The sequence below is a fragment of the Hipposideros armiger genome, unplaced genomic scaffold (assembly GCF_001890085.2).
Source record: "Hipposideros armiger isolate ML-2016 unplaced genomic scaffold, ASM189008v1 scaffold_10, whole genome shotgun sequence".
In the NCBI taxonomy this organism is placed as follows: Eukaryota; Metazoa; Chordata; class Mammalia; order Chiroptera; family Hipposideridae; genus Hipposideros; species Hipposideros armiger.
In genome coordinates, this window is record NW_017731360.1 from 6,024,110 (window position 1) to 6,042,837 (window position 18,728).

The 18,728-nt window shown below is 42.8% G+C and overlaps 2 protein-coding genes across 10 annotated transcripts in view; one reads left to right on the forward strand and one right to left on the reverse strand.

Annotated features, from left to right (window-relative positions):
* The window catches only part of S100PBP (S100P binding protein), a 40,913-nt gene extending 34,661 nt beyond the window's left edge, over nt 1-6,252 (reverse strand). For 5 of the 8 annotated variants that reach the window (XM_019659264.1, XM_019659284.1, XM_019659275.1 and 2 more), the window contains exons 1-3: nt 6,167-6,252; nt 3,231-3,272; nt 908-1,024 (exon numbers count right to left, since the gene is read on the reverse strand). The gene's annotated coding sequence lies outside the window, so the exon portion shown is untranslated. Of the gene's footprint in view, nt 1-907; nt 1,025-3,230; nt 3,273-5,864; nt 5,951-6,008; nt 6,090-6,166 lie in introns of those variants that run through there. The other 3 variants (XM_019659244.1, XM_019659238.1, XM_019659231.1) reach the window with 3 other exon arrangements.
* The window catches only part of YARS1 (tyrosyl-tRNA synthetase 1), a 34,359-nt gene continuing 21,497 nt past the window's right edge, over nt 5,867-18,728 (forward strand). The window contains exons 1-5 of one of the 2 annotated variants that reach the window (XM_019659203.1): nt 5,867-6,668; nt 10,760-10,906; nt 11,048-11,223; nt 15,832-15,961; nt 18,022-18,102. In XM_019659203.1, coding sequence (XP_019514748.1) covers nt 6,612-6,668; nt 10,760-10,906; nt 11,048-11,223; nt 15,832-15,961; nt 18,022-18,102 — 591 coding nt within the window. In that variant the 5' untranslated portion in view covers nt 5,867-6,611. Of the gene's footprint in view, nt 6,669-10,699; nt 10,907-11,047; nt 11,224-15,831; nt 15,962-18,021; nt 18,103-18,728 lie in introns of both variants that reach the window. The other variant, XM_019659212.1, reaches the window with a different exon arrangement.

An 18,728-nucleotide genomic window follows, 5' to 3' on the forward strand; every position in this document is an offset into this window, starting at 1 on the left:
ATGGTGCCAACTTGAGCCAGTGAAGCAATGTCCTCCACAACTAGACTGAAGAACAAAAGGATAGCAACTTGTCTGTTCCTCTTCCCCCAATTCCCCAATAAAAATCTTTAAAAAAAACATAATAATAAAGAAATAAATCTTAAGTTTTAAATCATACACCATTCTGAGGAGCATGATGAAATAAATCTTGTGCCGTGCCATTTTGTCCTGTCCAGGATGTGAATTATCTATCCCTTTGTCCAGCATATCCACAGTGTATATGCCCTCCCATTAGTCATTTCGTAGCCATCTCAGTTATCAGACTCCTGTGGTATCACAGAGCTTATTTATGTTCAAATAACCCTTATTTATTTAACAATGGCCCCAGAGCGCAAGAGCAGTGATGCTGGCAATTCGAATATGCCAAAGAGAAGCTGTAAAGTGCTTCCTGTAAGTGAAAAGGTATGTATAGACCTAGAAAAAAACCATAGTACATATTGGGTTCAGTACAATCTATAGTTTCAGGCATCCACTGGGGGTCTTGGAACACATCCCCTGTGGATAAGTGGGGACTACTGTATTCAAAAGCATAATGAAGTAGATCTGTATATACTATCACGGAATAATATCCACAACATACAAATATATATTATGTAAAGTGTTTGGATTTTCCCAGCTTACACTTTTTAAAAAACAAACATGTAGGGCCAGCTGAGTGGCTCAGTTGGTTAAGAGCTCACTCAAGAGTTTGAGCTCTGAGCAACAGCGGTTCAATTCCCAGCCTGAGTTGAGCTGCCAACCGGTGGCAGGATGGCTCAGCTTAAAAAAAAAAAAAAGAAAAGAAAAAAGAAAAACAAACATGTATTACTTTTGAAATTAACAAAATAATAATAAACTTTAAGAATATAAGAAGAATTGTCTTCCATACTGTGTGCAGCTGCTGGCGTGATCTCTGCCTTCGCCACAAGACCAAATGGAAAAAGGTTTCAGCTCCTGCTAGCTGCTCCTTTCAGGAGACTTGTCAAAATGATTGACTCCCACCTTCCTGCAGGCACAAAGAAAATTAGAGGATCTACTCATCACTTTCAAATCTGCTAATTACAAAGTCAACTGTGTAATGCTTTAAGGTGCTCCATCTATTAATTTTGATTTTTTTTTTAAACACTAGAAAGTTGGATTTTGAGTCAAGAACATCAAAGAAAAACCTTCAGAGGAAAAATTATGCAACTAAGGGGAACTAGTTTTGTTGCAACAATTTGTACTTTCTTAAGAATATCATTTGCTCTAGTAGGATGAATACTGGCTTGGGAGTCCAAAGACCTGACGTGGGTTGTAGACCTGGTTCTGTCACTAACCAGCTATGATAATTTGGGAAAGCCACTTAACCATTTGGACTTGTTTCCTCATTTATAAAATGGGGAAAAGGGATAAAAAAGGGGGATTAGGCGATGTCTAAGATTCCACCAAGATCTAAAAGTTAATCATGACCACACATACAAAAGTCTCATTTTCAATACATATATAAATGTAAAGAACAGGTCTGGAAAAATACAAACACAAAATTAATGACTGCTATCATCACAGAGTTAAGCTAGATAACATGTCTCTATATGATTTTTAAAAAATAAAGATATCGTTTCCACCCTCAAGGAATGTATAATCTTGCTAGGGAGACAACATTTAAAGTTATACACCAATATGAGAAAATATAAAATGGAATGGACAAGACAGCACTAGAGAAAGTTGGAAGGAAAGGGAAGGGATTACAGAATTTTGGAATTAAAAGGGACCTATGTAATACACAGCATGGTGACTATAGTTAACAATACGGTATTTTATACTTGCAAGTTGCTAAGAGAATAAACCTTAAAAGTTCTCATCACAAGAAAAATTATAACTGAGGTGATGTATGTTAACTAAACTTATTGTGGTAATCTATCGTAATACGTACATATATCAAATCATTATGTTGTACACCTTAAACTAATACAATGTTATGTGTTAATTGTATCTCAATAAAATTGAGGGGGGAACTAAATAAAAGAAAAAAAGAAGGGACCTAGTTAAACTTACTCATCTTAGTCATGAGGTGGGACAAAAAAGGAAAAAATATGAAGTACCTATTATAAATCAGGCACTGAGACATTTTACAAATCCTTAATTTAACCCCTTAATTCTGTAACATAGATCTCATCAAAGAAATAAAGTTTCTGTTGTACTTAAACTTAGAGCTGCTAAGACTTTTTCTCTTATTTTACCAGCAGTTGTGTGAATTTCAGGCACTGAAGCAGGTGCCTTTATGAAAAGTAATTTCTCTGTCCGGTGACTGAGTTATTTTGCACAGTGAAGTTATTTCTTTAGGTGGCAGTAAGAAAAAAATTTACTTTTAGAAAAAATTTTAAAGTTTGTGGTTGTCAAGTGTTAAGTTTCACAGGCACTAGGGTTAAGCAGCTACATTTCTGAGAAGCCTTTTTTGAGTCACTACCCCCATTCTCACTCCAACTCCTTCCAAAAGGTCTAGTTCAAGCATTTGCTTAACCAAATGAAGAGTTCAACAGATTTTCATTCTTGGGAAAGTAAACTTCAGAGGCATAAAGTAACTTAGCTAAGTACACAGAACTAATAATGCTAATTCTAATAATGCTAATAATAATTCCAAGGGCTTTCTACCACCCTCGAGATAGACTTGCCCAGGGGGTCAATCAGCAAATGGCACAGCCTTCTAAATGCACTACACTCGAATATACATGAAAGATGTGGACACCGATGAGGGTTTTTGGTGCCTTAGCAAAAATAATTTAAGGCACCTTATCATGCAAAGTCTTCTCTTGACTTTCCAGATAGAATGGAAGAACATGAGAAATACCCCTTAATGTGACCAAACCTCACTGGAAGAAAGACATCATTACTGCACACACAGGACCAATCAATCAATATTTCTCACCAACACCGAAAGCATCAATTCCTATGCCACACAACATCCAAAGGCACAGAGCGGGCCCTTTTGAGCGTCTCTCATAGAATGTTTCAATAGGTCTGAGAGCAAAAGCATACAAAATAATACCATATACATATAATTTTAACTTGCTCAAATCATTCTCTTTATAATTTCCTCATTAAAAAAAATACTGATAATTAAAAACCTCTACAAAAATAACATAACAGCATAATGAACCCCCACATACCCAACACCCAGCCCCAGCAACTATTAACCCATAGCTAATCCTGCCCCATCCATCTCTCCCCTTTACCGGACTATTTTGAAGCAAATCCCAGGCATCACATCAGTTCATCTGTAAATAACAAGAATTCGTTATCATAAAATATCCAATTCAGATTTCCACTTATTTTATAAATGTCATATTTTTTTTAAGATCTAAAAAAAAAAAATCAGTATCCAAGTAAGGACCATCCATACATTGCAACTGGTTGATATGTCTTGTATTTTAATGCATAGATTTTTCATTTTTGCAATTTATTTGTTAAAGAAACAATACCATAAATTATGTATGGATAGATACATATAGCATTAAATTATAAAAATATGCATGGAAATAAGAAACACCAAGTTCAGGATAGCGGTTACCTCTGGCTGTGGGGAGGAAAGAGGAATAGCAAGGGGGCATAAAAGCTTCAATTCTATCTGTAATGTTTTATTTCTCAAAAAAAAGAAAAAAACAAGACCTAAAACAAATATAGTTAACATTAAGATAAAGCTGAATGGTGGGTAGGATAATATTCATTACTATGTTATTTCTTATAATTTTTACATGCTTGAAATATTTTAAAAACATTTTTTAAATTAAAAGTCAGTGGAGAAAGATAACAATGATTACATTCTGAAGTTTCAAATGTCCTCCCCTATTAAATAGGGACCATCATACCAACCTCACAGGGTATTTGGAAGAATTACTGTAAATGAGATCATGAACATAAAGCACTTAACATGCTACAGACACCAGGTAAACGCTAAATAAGTAGTGGCTATAGTTATTATTTCACCCCACCTTCATCACCTCCCTGATGCCTGAAGAGTATTAAGAGAAGCACAGGAATGGTAGGAAAAAGAGTGAACTGGTAAGGGACGTCCCCTAGTCCTTGCTTGTTAAGAAATTATCTGGTATGCTCTAATCTCTTCTAGTTTAACCCAACAATCAACCATACTGTCACTAAATTAAAGACCAGGCTCTATGGATATCTGAAATATTGGGCAAATTCTGCAAATTAATGGTCACTGAAATATCTTATATAAAGAAATTAAACTAACAGAGACCTCAGAATCTCAAAACAGATGACAACACTCATCTGAAAAGTGGGGAATTATTCAGTGTTAACTTCAAACACAGGTTATCATGAAGATCGCATGAGGGCATGTTTATGAAAGCACTCTAAACCTAAAAGCCCTATACTAACGAAAGTTGGTATTTAATGAATTTACAAAAATCTCAGATAAAATTTAAGTTCTCAAGTGAAGTTCCACAAAATAGCCTTAGTACTTCCATCCCCCATTCTACCATCACCTGCTGTTTTGGGCACTTGCTTTGTAACCTCCACCTAAAATATGAGGATCTCTTTATTTTTAAGGGGAGGATATTTTTTCCCATCACCCAAGTCTCTCTTAATTCCTCTGCTCCCCATCCCTTCTGTGACCCTATTCTGTCTCTCACCTGTCCACCCCCTTCTTCACACTTCAGTTTACCACACCACGCCCTTGCTCTGTTCTCCCACCTTCTGGTTTCAACCTCAGAAACTAGTTCCCTTTCTATTTTTATCACACCTAAGAAGCCTATTGCCTTAGAGCACAAAGCTTTGTTTTATTCAGGCCCCTAAAATTGCAACAGTAGACACAACCTCATATCCCTCTTTCAGGGCTCTAAAGCCAAGACCATTACCATGGGGGATCTGATAGGCATGGCCAAGGGCAAGGATTTTTTCTAAGGGGCAGAACTTCCCCCACTGGACTTTGATTTTCCAACCTTTCCTACATGCAACCTGTGAGGCAGACTGCACAAAAGCCACTCAGTAGGGCTTAATATTCCATAAAAGGGGTGTAATGTTTAAACAAAATCAAAGTGAACTGAAATTATCTGTAAGAATTGTGCAACTCCCTTTGAGGTAACTGGAAACGCTGTAGAACAGAAAAACAACCCAGGGCAGGAAATCTCTGCTTTAAGTAACATTCCACCAGATAAGGGCCCCAGGACTCTCCTCCCACATGGGCATAGGAGACCAAATATTACTAAGCTGCAGCAACAGGTTCCTTTTTAAAAAGAAAAAAAATTTTAAATAATGTATACAGGTTTGCTAAAGCTTGGAACCTCTAACACATCTACAAGAAACGGAAGATCAGGTGGGGGGCAGCAGGTGGGCAATTCAATCACTTCTTGGCCCGCCAAGTGCCCGTGAAGAACTGGTGGTGTCTCCAGTTTGAGAGCCAGGAGGATGGGTGGCCCAAATCCACCCTTCGGAGGATGCCGCTCAACCTCCCCCTGCACTCCTTTCGAAACGCAATCGCCGCCAGCACACCATCGCCCCGAGATAGGGCCTTCGCACTTCCCTCTTCCCTCCAGCGAAAGAATCAAGAATTCCCGCCTCCCCGCGGAAGGCGGGAGAAGCACTGGCTTGATCCCCGCCCCTCCCCCAGTAGGGGCAAAACTGCCCGTCGGCAGGCCCGTGGGCACCCCTCTTCCTTAGGATGGCTACCCACACCGCAGCCGGACCAAGGCCCCCCACTCTCCGAGGGGCGGGTCATCCTCTCTTTCCCCCAGCCGTGGCGGAAAAACCGCGGGCTCCTCCCTGCTACACCCTCCCCCAGTGGGGCCGGGAGCAGCGGCGTCGCCCACCCACCTACACAGCCATTTCCCCACACCCACACGCACACGCACACGGGGCAAGAAGAACCGACGTCGTTCTTAGCCTCTCAGGACGCCGAACAGCCTCCCTTTTCCTCAGCAGGCTGAGGGGCACCTATTGCCCGCCGACGTGGAGGTGGGGGCAGGGACACTCTCCCCCCCTCCCGCCACCATCACCTCAGGAACGAAAAACGAGCCCTTCTCCCAGCAGGGCGAGGGCCTCTCGACCCCTCAACGGGGCGGACTGCGTTCGCGGCCCCCTGAAGAAGCAACAGGCGACCCCATCCTCCTCCCAGGCGGGGAACGCCGACCCCCTCGACCCTCCCGCTCTTCACCTCCGAAGCCGGACCGAGGCCTGGGCGAAAGACTGCGCCTCACTCCGCCCCCTGCGCCATTTTATCGCCCCCCTGCTCGACCTCCCCCACCCCGAGGCAGCCGGACCAGCACCAGGGGTAGGGCAAAGAAGCAGTGATTGGCAGCAAACCGTCCCGCCTCCCAGAGGGTGGTGCCCCGCACAGGCGCTGCAACTCCGCCCTCCGCACCGCCTACCCCGACTACTGGCTCCACCCCTTCTCGTCTCATCGAACCGCTCGACTCTCTGTTGCTCCTGACTCCCGACCACTGCCAGGCGGAGAAAGGTCCAGGCCGAGCAAGCCGAGTGACGAGCTCAGCTGATGCAACCTGACTGGACCCGCATTACTGTTCACGGCACGCGGCTGCGGCGACGCAGGAAGGGACGCGGGTGCCGGACTGATCACGGGAGACAGGGGCGACGGAGCCATGGGGGACGCTCCAAGCCCACAAGAGAAGCTGCACCTTATTACCCGGAACCTGCAGGTCGGTCCTTGGAGTTGGAAATGCGCTGTTGGGGACTTGGGGCCCGGGGTTCAGTGATCCTGAGTCCCACTACGGGATCCTAAGTGTGTGGGGCCGGGGACTCCGTGCCGAGGCAGCTCTGAGAGAGCCTGCAGTTCTCACAACTGGTCGGTCAGTCAGTCAGTCAAGCAGCAATTAGCTGGGTAATGCAGACATCACAGTGTGCTTACCTGTGTTGAGCCAGGCTTTAAAATGAGGACTTCCACTCAGTCCACCGTATTATGTGCCAGTGTCGCGAGCGAATGCTGAGCTTACGGTCTGCCAGTGCAGCCTTTTCCTGCAAACCAGTGGGATTTCCCCAAGGGACCCTGACGGCCTTGGGTAGCTTCCGACAACCGTTCAGCTATCTTTGGCCTACACAGAAGCGGTCCCTGCAGCCGTCGATGGCCCAAGCGAGAGGCAAGGGCAAGTACACAGATAAGATGCTCTCACACTCTTTAATCACACAGTTCAATATAGGGTACAAGCAGCATTCCAATCCCAACTACAGTACACAGTAGTAAATTTAGGATTACAAACGAATCCCAAAGTAAATTAGAGCGCGTGGACCACCTGTCCTGGGGCACGGCGGCTGGTCCAGGAGGTAGGTCTGGAGAGGATCCAGTCCGGTTGGGGAGCGAGGTTGGAGCTCAGAGGCTCACGGAGCAGCGTAGTCCGCTCTCAAGGGAGACCGTCTTTCCAGGGTCCCGAAGTCCTGGGTTCTTAAAGACTTCAAGTCCTGGTGTAACTGGGTGACGCCCTTCCATCAGTCCTTACAGCTGGTGTCTCCGCTATCTGGTACTTGTTTACTTGTACAAACAAGCTGTTTACTTCATAGGGCATTCCCTTGGCACTCAGTGTCCAAGATGGAGTCACTCTTGCTCATACAAAATGGAGTTACTCTTGCTCACACAAATACCTTATTTTAGGTGCTCTACACAGCTAGGTGTGGTGCTAGGCACTAGGGTACATCTGGACCCTGCCCTCGCAGAGCTTGTCTGAAGGAAATCAGACATTAAAAATGACCTGTAATCCAAACAATTATAGTTGAAGCAAGTACTGGAAGTTACTATACTTGGAACTTTGAAAGGAAATTAGGGGAGAGGGCTGGGGGTAGTGTCAGGGAAGTCTGAGGAAGTAACCTCTAAACTGCACCGTGAAGGATGCAAGTCACCTCTTCACTCCACATATATTCCTGCTGTTCCCGGGAACAGCAGGAATAGAAGTTAATGAGGAAGAATGGAGGGTGAGAAGGGGCCATTTCAGGTAGAAGGAACCCAGTTCAGGACCCAAAAGGGAGAAAGAACACTGGTTCAGAGAAAAGGCTAATTTGGCAGGAGTAGATTGAGCAAAGTGCAGATCAAGCACTTAATAAATATTTATATTGCTCATTCCCTTGCCTCCTTCAGGCCTCTGACTGTTGTCAAATTATTAGGAAGGCCTTTCCTGGACGATTTTGTTATTGTTTCTTCATAGAACTTATCACAGTCTGACATACTGTACATTTTACTTGTTTGTTTAGAAAGGGTAGCAGGGACCAGGTCATGAGGGCCTTGTAGGCTATGTTTAAAATTGGGTTTTTATTCTAAGAGCAGTGATACATCGGTTGGGCCACAGTGTTGTGTTTTGTTTTTCTCTTTTTTTTTTGAGATACAATTCACATACCATAAAATTCACCCTTTTTTTTTTAAGATTTTATTGGAGAATTGGGGAAGAGGAACATTGTGTTTTTCCAGGACCCATCAGCTCCAAGTCAAGTTGTTGTCCTTCAATCTTAGTTGTGGTGGGTGTAAGCTTAGCTCCAAGTCCAGTCACCGCTTTCAATCTAGTTGTGGGGGATTGGGGGGCAGGCATAGTTCACCATCCCATGCAGCAACTTTGTTGCACACTGAGCCATCCAGCTGCCCATTGGCAGCTTGCAGCTGCTCAGCTCAAGGTGCCGTGTACAATCTTAGTTGCGGGGACGGGGGNTTCTTTCTTTTTTTTTAAGATTTTTATTGGGGAATTGGGGGAAGGGGAAAAGACAAGTTGCTATCCTTTTGTTCTTCAGTCTAGTTGTGGAGGATACAGCCCACCATCTCGTGGGGGAGTTGAACCGACAACCTTATCGTTAAGAGCATGTGCTGTCACCAGTTCAGTGGAAGCTCACCTCAGGCGCAGCTCACTGGCCCATGTGGGAATCAAACCGTCAACCCTGTTGCTCAGAGCTTGTGCTCTAACCAACTGAGCCCCTCCGCCGGCCCAAAATACACCCTTTTAAAGTGTACAATTCAGTGGGTTTTATTGTAGTTGCAAGGTTGTACAACTATCACCATTATTTAGTTCCAGAACATTTTCATCACTCCACAAAAAACCTATACCCATTAAAAATCACTGACCATTCCTCCCCTCCCCCCGGTCCTAGGGAAACACTAATCTACTTTCTGTCTCTATGAATTTGCCTAGTCTGGACATTCATTTAAATAGAATCATACAAAATGTGGCCTTTTGTGTCTTACACTTAACATAATTTTTTCAGGGTTCGTCAATGTTGTATTTAACAGAACGTCATTCCTTTTTATGGCTGAATAATATTCCATTATTCAGTTGATGGGCATTTGGGTTATTTCCACTCACAACTTGATCCTAACTAGAGATTCTTGCGTGCTTCCTCTGAACCAGATCCCTTTATTTCTTAGCCTCTCTCCATAAAATAGTGCTGGTTGGGGACAAAGCTAATGGCATTGACTTGCTCAGGTTTTAAAGCATAAGGGATATGACCTTTCCTTGGGTGGTGAGAACCCTCCAAGTTTCTAAATAGTCGGGGGCTTGGAGGATGCAGGATCAGCCTCCAACCAGCTTGAAACAGGATTTTAACAAGTGCTACTAATAGACAATTCAAACCAGCAAAACAATTTTTGTCTTCATGGGTTCCAAAGCCTCCCCAACCATCACTTGAAGAAACACTAAAATCTCTTTTTGTCTGCAGTATACTGGCCTATTAGGATTTTTCCAATATGTCTTAGGGAAAAAGGAAATTATTAAAGTATTTAAACAGGCAAATGAGTTATCAAATTTTGGGTTTTGAAGATCTCTCTAGCTGTCTTTTGGAACATGGATTGGAGAGAACAAGATATGGGAGACCTATTAGGAGGCTTCTACAGTAATCTTGGTGTAATCTGATGTTGGCATAGACTACGATGGTTGTATAGAGGCAGAGACAAGTAACAGGGTTCAGTAGCTGTTTCAGAATAACATGCAATTTGGTGAATGATAGCACCATTTACTGAAGTAAGAGTGAAACTAGACGTGAAAAAGATGGTTGGGGAGTGAGGTAGAAAGGTGAGAACATGAGTTTAATTTTGAACACGTTGAGTTTGAATTAACTGGGTTGATAACAAGGATACGGTTCTATATGTGGGTGTGAGCAGAAGATTTGGGAGTCTCGTAAATAGTAATTGAAGCAACTGAAGGGGATCAGGGAGAATGTAGAGTGAGACGAGATAGGGCCGCAAGGATTGCTAATGTTTAATGATTAGGAAGAAGAATAGATGCAAAAACATCTGAGACCTAGCAGCCAAAGAAGTAGGAGGAAAACTAAGAGCATAAAAAATAGAGGAGACCAAAAGCGGAGAGTGTTCAGGAAGAGTGTGAGAACTAAAAAGTATTCATTGAATTTAGCAACGTGGAGACCATCTGTGATCTTAGCAAGAGCATTTTCAGTGGTGTGATGGTGTATGGAATTCAGACTGGAGTGGAAGATAAGGAATGGAGACCAGAAGAGACAACTATTTCAAGAAGTTGGCTATGAAAAGAAGGCACATGAGTTAGAGGTAGTTGAAGGGGAAGATGCGATTAGGGACATGCCCCATTCCTCTAACATCAGTGTCATTCCACTGGAGTGGTACTAGCAATGGCACCAACTTAGGCTGGCTCTCATTCTGCACTGACGGCATGGCTGGACCACGCTGCTGGCTCTGAGCCTGGACACCACCCCCCCCCAGTGACACATGCCTTTGTTTTCCTTGTCACAGGGTAAAGGATGAGCAAGGTGGGGCACCAGCATTAAACCAGCTCTTCTGCTTCCACAACAGGAGGTACTGGGGGAAGAGAAGCTGAAGGAGATACTGAAGGAGCGGGAACTTAAAATTTACTGGGGAACAGCAACCACCGGCAAGCCGCATGTGGCTTATTTCGTGCCTATGTCTAAGATCGCGGACTTCCTGAAAGCAGGATGTGAGGTAAGAAGTAATGTTATAAACCAAGCAGTTGCCCTTGGGGAATGGCCAAAAGAGAGACTTCACAAGGGCAGGGCAGGGAAGAGGGGTTTGCAGGTACTTAGACAAATTCACATTTGGTGGCCGCCTATCTCTTATGTCTAGGTGACAATTCTGTTTGCGGACCTTCACGCGTATCTGGATAACATGAAAGCCCCATGGGAACTTCTAGAACTCCGAACCAGTTACTATGAGAATGTGATCAAGGCAATGCTGGAGAGCATTGGTGTGCCCTTGGAGAAGCTCAAGTTCATCAAAGGCACTGATTACCAGCTCAGCAAGTAAGTGCTTGTTCATCTACCCTCCTTGTGGCTCTGGTGCTTCTAACTAATTATAGGCCTGTGGAATCCAGGTACTTTTTAAATTTGGATTAGAAGCTGTTTGGCTTTACCTATTAAGAACCATTAAAAATTTTATACCCTTTGTCCTTTTAACTCATCCATCAAAAATGTACTGACTAGTAAGTGCTTAGGTACTCTCCTATTGGCTGGAGATATAAATGTAACCATAATGAAGTCCTTGGCCTTGCAAAGCTCACAGCACATGGGAGAGTAATGATGAACCATTCAGCCTCCCTGTCTCCTTCCAGCCTCAGCAAATAATGATAAAAGAAATGTGAAAGGAAAATATTTCACTTGTTTTCACCTCCCCAACAATTTTTATTATTGCTTTGTCAATTTTATTCATATTTTTAATGTTAGCATACATATAATTTTGTGTCCTAATTTTTTACCTTAACCATTTCCTAAGTAATTCCCCCATGGTACCACATTTTTTTATTTTTAAAATCTCTCAAATAAGCCATGTATCCCTTTACTGGCCACTTTTACATTTAAACCCTTAGAACAAGTTTTTAAGGTAAGCGTTTTATTCTATTTCACAGATAAGGAAATAGATTCAGATTTAAGTTTATACAGCTAGTAAGTAGAAGAGCCAGGATGTGAACCCAGAACTCTTGCTTTCAACTTAATTTCTCCTTTTAATTAATCTAACATAATTTTCTTTACCATTCCTCACTGTTGGACATTTAGAGTTTTTTGGGGTTTTTTTTTTTAAGATTTTATTGGGGAATTGGGGAAGAGGAACAGTGTTGGGGAAGGGGAACAGCCAACTTGTTGTCCTTCAGTCTTAGTTTTGAAGGGCGCAGCTAGCTCAGCTCCAAGTCCAGTCACCACCAGCCGCCCGTCAGCAGTCAGGGCAGCTCAGCTCAAGGTGCCATGTTCAATCTTAGTTGCAGGTGGACGCAGCCCACCATCCCATGCAGGAGTCAAACCAGCAACCTTGTTGTTAGGAGCGTGCACTCTCACCAGCTGAGCCATCCTGCTACCTGTTGGCAGCTCAGCAGCAGCTCAGCTCAGGCACAGCTCACTGGCCCATGTGGGACTAGGACCGGTGACCCTGTTGTTCAGAGCTCGCACTCTTAACCAGCTGAGCCACTTGGCGGGCCCCTAGAGTTTTAAATAAAGCATATGAACAGCCTTGAATAAACAGATGTTTGAATCTACAGCCTCAGTAAAGTGTCTGAGATTTCATTCATTTTTACATTGATTCTACAGATATTTAGGGAACACTTTTATTATATGGTGATAGATGCTACAAAGCAGACAGGCAGGAGGAAAGAAAGTTCTCGGGAAGTGGGGAGTTTCTATTTAAATAGAGTGGTTACAGAAGACTTCTATGATAAGATGACATAAGATGACAAGAGACCTGACAAAGGTGAAAGAACAAGTCATGCAAATATTGTATTGAGTTCTTAGTATATGCCAGACACTGGGGATTATAATAGTGAATAACTCAGTTTATTTTTATTCTCCTAGAATAAAGGTGGGATCAATAAAGCTATTCTGCTTCACAGTTAACTCCATCTTTTTCTTTCTTTTTTTTTAAGATTTTTATTGGGGAATTGGGGGAAGGGGAAAAGACAAGTTGCTATCCTTTTGTTCTTCAGTCTAGTTGTGGAGGATACAGCCCACCATCTCGTGGGGGAGTTGAACCGACAACCTTATCGTTAAGAGCATGTGCTGTCACCAGTTCAGTGGAAGCTCACCTCAGGCGCAGCTCACTGGCCCATGTGGGAATCAAACCGTCAACCCTGTTGCTCAGAGCTTGTGCTCTAACCAACTGAGCCCCTCCGCCGGCCCAAAATACACCCTTTTAAAGTGTACAATTCAGTGGGTTTTATTGTAGTTGCAAGGTTGTACAACTATCACCATTATTTAGTTCCAGAACATTTTCATCACTCCACAAAAAACCTATACCCATTAAAAATCACTGACCATTCCTCCCCTCCCCCCGGTCCTAGGGAAACACTAATCTACTTTCTGTCTCTATGAATTTGCCTAGTCTGGACATTCATTTAAATAGAATCATACAAAATGTGGCCTTTTGTGTCTTACACTTAACATAATTTTTTCAGGGTTCGTCAATGTTGTATTTAACAGAACGTCATTCCTTTTTATGGCTGAATAATATTCCATTATTCAGTTGATGGGCATTTGGGTTATTTCCACTCACAACTTGATCCTAACTAGAGATTCTTGCGTGCTTCCTCTGAACCAGATCCCTTTATTTCTTAGCCTCTCTCCATAAAATAGTGCTGGTTGGGGACAAAGCTAATGGCATTGACTTGCTCAGGTTTTAAAGCATAAGGGATATGACCTTTCCTTGGGTGGTGAGAACCCTCCAAGTTTCTAAATAGTCGGGGGCTTGGAGGATGCAGGATCAGCCTCCAACCAGCTTGAAACAGGATTTTAACAAGTGCTACTAATAGACAATTCAAACCAGCAAAACAATTTTTGTCTTCATGGGTTCCAAAGCCTCCCCAACCATCACTTGAAGAAACACTAAAATCTCTTTTTGTCTGCAGTATACTGGCCTATTAGGATTTTTCCAATATGTCTTAGGGAAAAAGGAAATTATTAAAGTATTTAAACAGGCAAATGAGTTATCAAATTTTGGGTTTTGAAGATCTCTCTAGCTGTCTTTTGGAACATGGATTGGAGAGAACAAGATATGGGAGACCTATTAGGAGGCTTCTACAGTAATCTTGGTGTAATCTGATGTTGGCATAGACTACGATGGTTGTATAGAGGCAGAGACAAGTAACAGGGTTCAGTAGCTGTTTCAGAATAACATGCAATTTGGTGAATGATAGCACCATTTACTGAAGTAAGAGTGAAACTAGACGTGAAAAAGATGGTTGGGGAGTGAGGTAGAAAGGTGAGAACATGAGTTTAATTTTGAACACGTTGAGTTTGAATTAACTGGGTTGATAACAAGGATACGGTTCTATATGTGGGTGTGAGCAGAAGATTTGGGAGTCTCGTAAATAGTAATTGAAGCAACTGAAGGGGATCAGGGAGAATGTAGAGTGAGACGAGATAGGGCCGCAAGGATTGCTAATGTTTAATGATTAGGAAGAAGAATAGATGCAAAAACATCTGAGACCTAGCAGCCAAAGAAGTAGGAGGAAAACTAAGAGCATAAAAAATAGAGGAGACCAAAAGCGGAGAGTGTTCAGGAAGAGTGTGAGAACTAAAAAGTATTCATTGAATTTAGCAACGTGGAGACCATCTGTGATCTTAGCAAGAGCATTTTCAGTGGTGTGATGGTGTATGGAATTCAGACTGGAGTGGAAGATAAGGAATGGAGACCAGAAGAGACAACTATTTCAAGAAGTTGGCTATGAAAAGAAGGCACATGAGTTAGAGGTAGTTGAAGGGGAAGATGCGATTAGGGACATGCCCCATTCCTCTAACATCAGTGTCATTCCACTGGAGTGGTACTAGCAATGGCACCAACTTAGGCTGGCTCTCATTCTGCACTGACGGCATGGCTGGACCACGCTGCTGGCTCTGAGCCTGGACACCACCCCCCCCNTGAAGAACAAAACGACAGCAACTTGTCTGTTCCCCTTCCCCCAACCCCCCAGCACTGTTCCCATCCCCCCAATTCCCCAATAAAAACCTTTAAAAAAAAGGAAAAAGACAAAGTAGTACCATATTTCCCGAAGTACCACCCTTTTTTGAAAAATTTGGGATCTAAAAACTGGGTGCGTCTTATACAGTGGTTGTAGTTTTTTTACTTGCATTTCCCGCTTTCTCACGCTTGTTGTCTTTGTGCTCATTGTTTCGCACTTGTTACCGGCATATTACGGTAGGTTACGTTTTTCCACGTTCTGCCCAGAAATGGCTCAGAAAAGATTTTTGTACAGTGCTGAATAAGTTAAAAAGTTAAAAGTGATCCAGTTTGCAAAAGTTAATGGAAATCGTGCTGCTGAACGTAAGTTTGGTCCTCCTCCAACTGAGAAAACAATCCGAGACTGGCTACAGAAAGAAGAAACCCTACTGAAAATAACACGGCAGAAGAAGTCCATGAGAGGCAATATATGACAACAGTGATTCGTCATCAGACACAGATGAGGACAAGCTAATGGTTGGGAGTTTTGACAGTGATGAGAAGTTGTATGAAATTTTTTTTTTTTTTAGCTGAGCCATCCTGCCACCTTTTGGCAGCTCAGTGGCTGCTCAGCCTGGGCTGGGAATCGAACCGCTGTTGCTCAGAGTTCAAACTCTTGAGCGAGCTCTTAACCAACTGAGCCACTCGGCCGGCCCTGTATGAATTTTATGATAAGTAAAACTTGAGTTCAATAACTTTATGTAATCCATTTTTTTTTTTCAAATTTCGGGCTCCAAAATTAAGGTGCGTCTTATACATGGGGAAATAACAGTCTTTTTTGAGTGAGAAGATGGACCGCTCACATTTTAGAAGCTACCAGGCCGTGCTCTCTTGGAATGTCCTAAGATTGGGAGAGTGAATTAACGTGCTTTAGGATTAAAGTAAGGCCTGGGCCCAGTCTTACCGCTATCCCCTCTTTCCTGCCTCTTCAGAGAGTACACACTAGATGTATATAGACTCTCCTCTGTGGTAACACAACACGATGCCAAGAAAGCGGGAGCTGAGGTGGTCAAGCAGGTGGAGCACCCTTTGCTGAGTGGTCTGTTGTACCCCGGACTACAGGTACTTGGGAGGGATAGAGTTGCCCAGTGACCTTTTCTGTTCTGTTTCTAACCACTGATGAAAACCTCTCTCTCAGCCACGTTAAACTGATGCACTTGCTGTTCCTTCACCATACTGTAGGCCTTTCTGCCTGTCTCCCTCCTCCGCTCCCCACCCCCACTTCCTGGAACCCTCTTTGACTTTTTCCATTGTAAGTCCTTCCCTACCTATCTGTCCTTTAAAACACTGTTCATCTCACCCATCTTCCTTACGTTGATCTTCATTTCTTAATTGAAGAAAATTAATTTCAGAGCAATGTGTGAAAATAAATTTTAGGCATGATCCTATTTTCCATTAAATAAAACAAGCATACTCTATTTCGTGTGTATGTATATTCGCAAGTTGTTAATACTGGTTACTTCGGGAAGGCAGGATGAAACTGTAGATAGACTTAATTTTTTCTTTGTATATTTCTATGTTTTGGGGGGGTTTTTTGTTTGTTTGTTTGTTTTAGCTGAGCCATCCTGCCACCTGTTGACAGCTCAACTCAGGTCGTGAATTGAACCAGTGACCCTAATGCTCAGAGCTCACACTCTTAAGCAAGCTCTTAACCAACTGAGCCACTTGGCCGGCCCTGTATATTTCTACATTTGATGTAAGAAAATCAAGTCTTCCCTTGTCACCTCCAAGTGATCTTTCTAAAGGTTAAACCCGGAGACATTCTAGATCTGCACTGTCCACTATGGTAGCCTCTAGTCATAGTCATATGTGGCTATTAAAAGTAATTAAAATTAAAATTTTTAGTTCTTCAGTCACATTGGCTATATTTCAGGTGCTCATGAGCCATGTGTGGCTAGTGGCTACCATGTTGGACAGCAGAGATACAGAAAATACTTATCACAAAAAGTCCTATTGGACAATGCTGTTCTAGATTCTTCCTGCTTGCTCATCTTTCTCCACCTCTCCTCCTTCCTCTTACCCTCATCCAACCAGACGCTAAATTTTATCAATTCTACTTCCAAAAAATCTCTTAAATTCAATCTTGCTCGACATCTGCACTGACTTGATTCATCATTATTTCTCACCTGGCCTTACAGCGATTTTCTTTGTCTCCAACTCACAGGCCTCCACTCCATGCTCTGCCCTCTCACTGGTGTGATCTTTCTACAGTGCAGGCCATGTTTCTTCTCTCCTTAAAACCATTTATGGACCAGAATAATGCTAGGCACCCAGCATGACATTCAGGGTCCTTACCTACTTTTCTAACATCATCATCATTAACCACTTCCCCCATCCCTTGGAGTTTGTGCTTTGGCAGACTGAATTACTCATAATTTCCCTAAACACTTCACACCTCTGTGCCTTCTCACATGCTGTTTCCTCTGCATGGTGAAAAACATCTATATATTCTTCAAACTCAAGTTCAGCCTACAATCTGATTCTAGGAAGCCTTAATGCCGCCTGTTTGAGCAGATAGAGATAATCATTTCTTGCTTTGTATTAGCACTGCTCTTTAAATGAACATCTGGGTTGGTCCCTTAGCACACTGTATTGAAACTATCTGTTTCCTTGTCTCTCTCTGCGACTGGGTAATTGGCTTCTTGAAGGCAGATTCTGGGTCTGATTCTGCATCCACAGGGCTGGCACAAGGCCTGGCATGTAGTAAGGGACAATAACTCTTTGTTTACTGGCTTTAGCCTTGCCTTTATTTCTGAGCTCTCTGGGCACTTTCTTCTTTTGCCACTTATTTAACACTTTCCATAGGCTGCATTATTCAGGGGTATCTTTTCCATGACAATGGTTCGTTGTCTTCTTCCCTCCTTTCCCACTGGGTTATGAGCTTCCTGAGGCCAGAGAATATTTTTATTTTTTACCCCATGACATCCGCTTGGAGTACTGTTCAGTACCGGCACTCAGCAAATGTTTGTGGAGCTCTTGAGGCCAACGGAGGCTGGATGCTGCTTATTTACTTCCAGGCTCTACCTTCTGAAAAGCATAGTGATTTTCAAAAGTTCCTGATTTCTCAGACCCATATAGAAGAAATACAGTAGGAGTTTATGCCCACCCATTTCTCTCCACAGGCCTTGGATGAAGAGTATTTGAAAGTAGATGCCCAGTTTGGAGGTGTTGATCAGAGGAAGATTTTCACTTTTGCAGAGAAGGTTAGTGTCCTCTTTCCTGTCTTTTTTCTTTTGAGCCTCAGAGGTATCCAGTTAAAGCTTATTGAATGTGCCACCACTCATAACCTTATTGTATGGTAAGTATTAGTCTCCTTTGTTTTGCAGCTGAGAAAACTGAGAGTAGAAAGAGTCAGAAGGTTGTCTGGTTAGTGACTGAGCAGGAATTAGTACCTGGATCGGTCTGACTCAGAAGCCCACACTCTTGCTGCCCCCAGACCTGCTGGATTTGCCCCTTTCCTAATAGCTTAGTTTCCAGGGAAAGGCACTAGCAGTCACAACTATTGTTCTTTCTCAGAACATTTGGTCTGTTTGCTCTGGATCTTACAAAAACCACTCATTTCTAAGATGAGGTTTAGCAGGGTTTAAAGGAGGAAACTAGCACAAACCCATAATAGTTTTTTCTGGGAAAGAACTTGAGCAAGTTGGAAAGGTCTGTTGAGAAGTGGTTGGTATTTTTGAAAGCTTCTCAAAACCTCACATTGGCAAGGGTAGGGAGAAAATACTGCTAGTAGAAATGTACATTCCTGGAGGGTGATTTGACAGTTCTAAAATGATTCCGCCCTTTGTCCTAACAATTACAGGTTTGTCCTGGGAAATTATTTTATTTT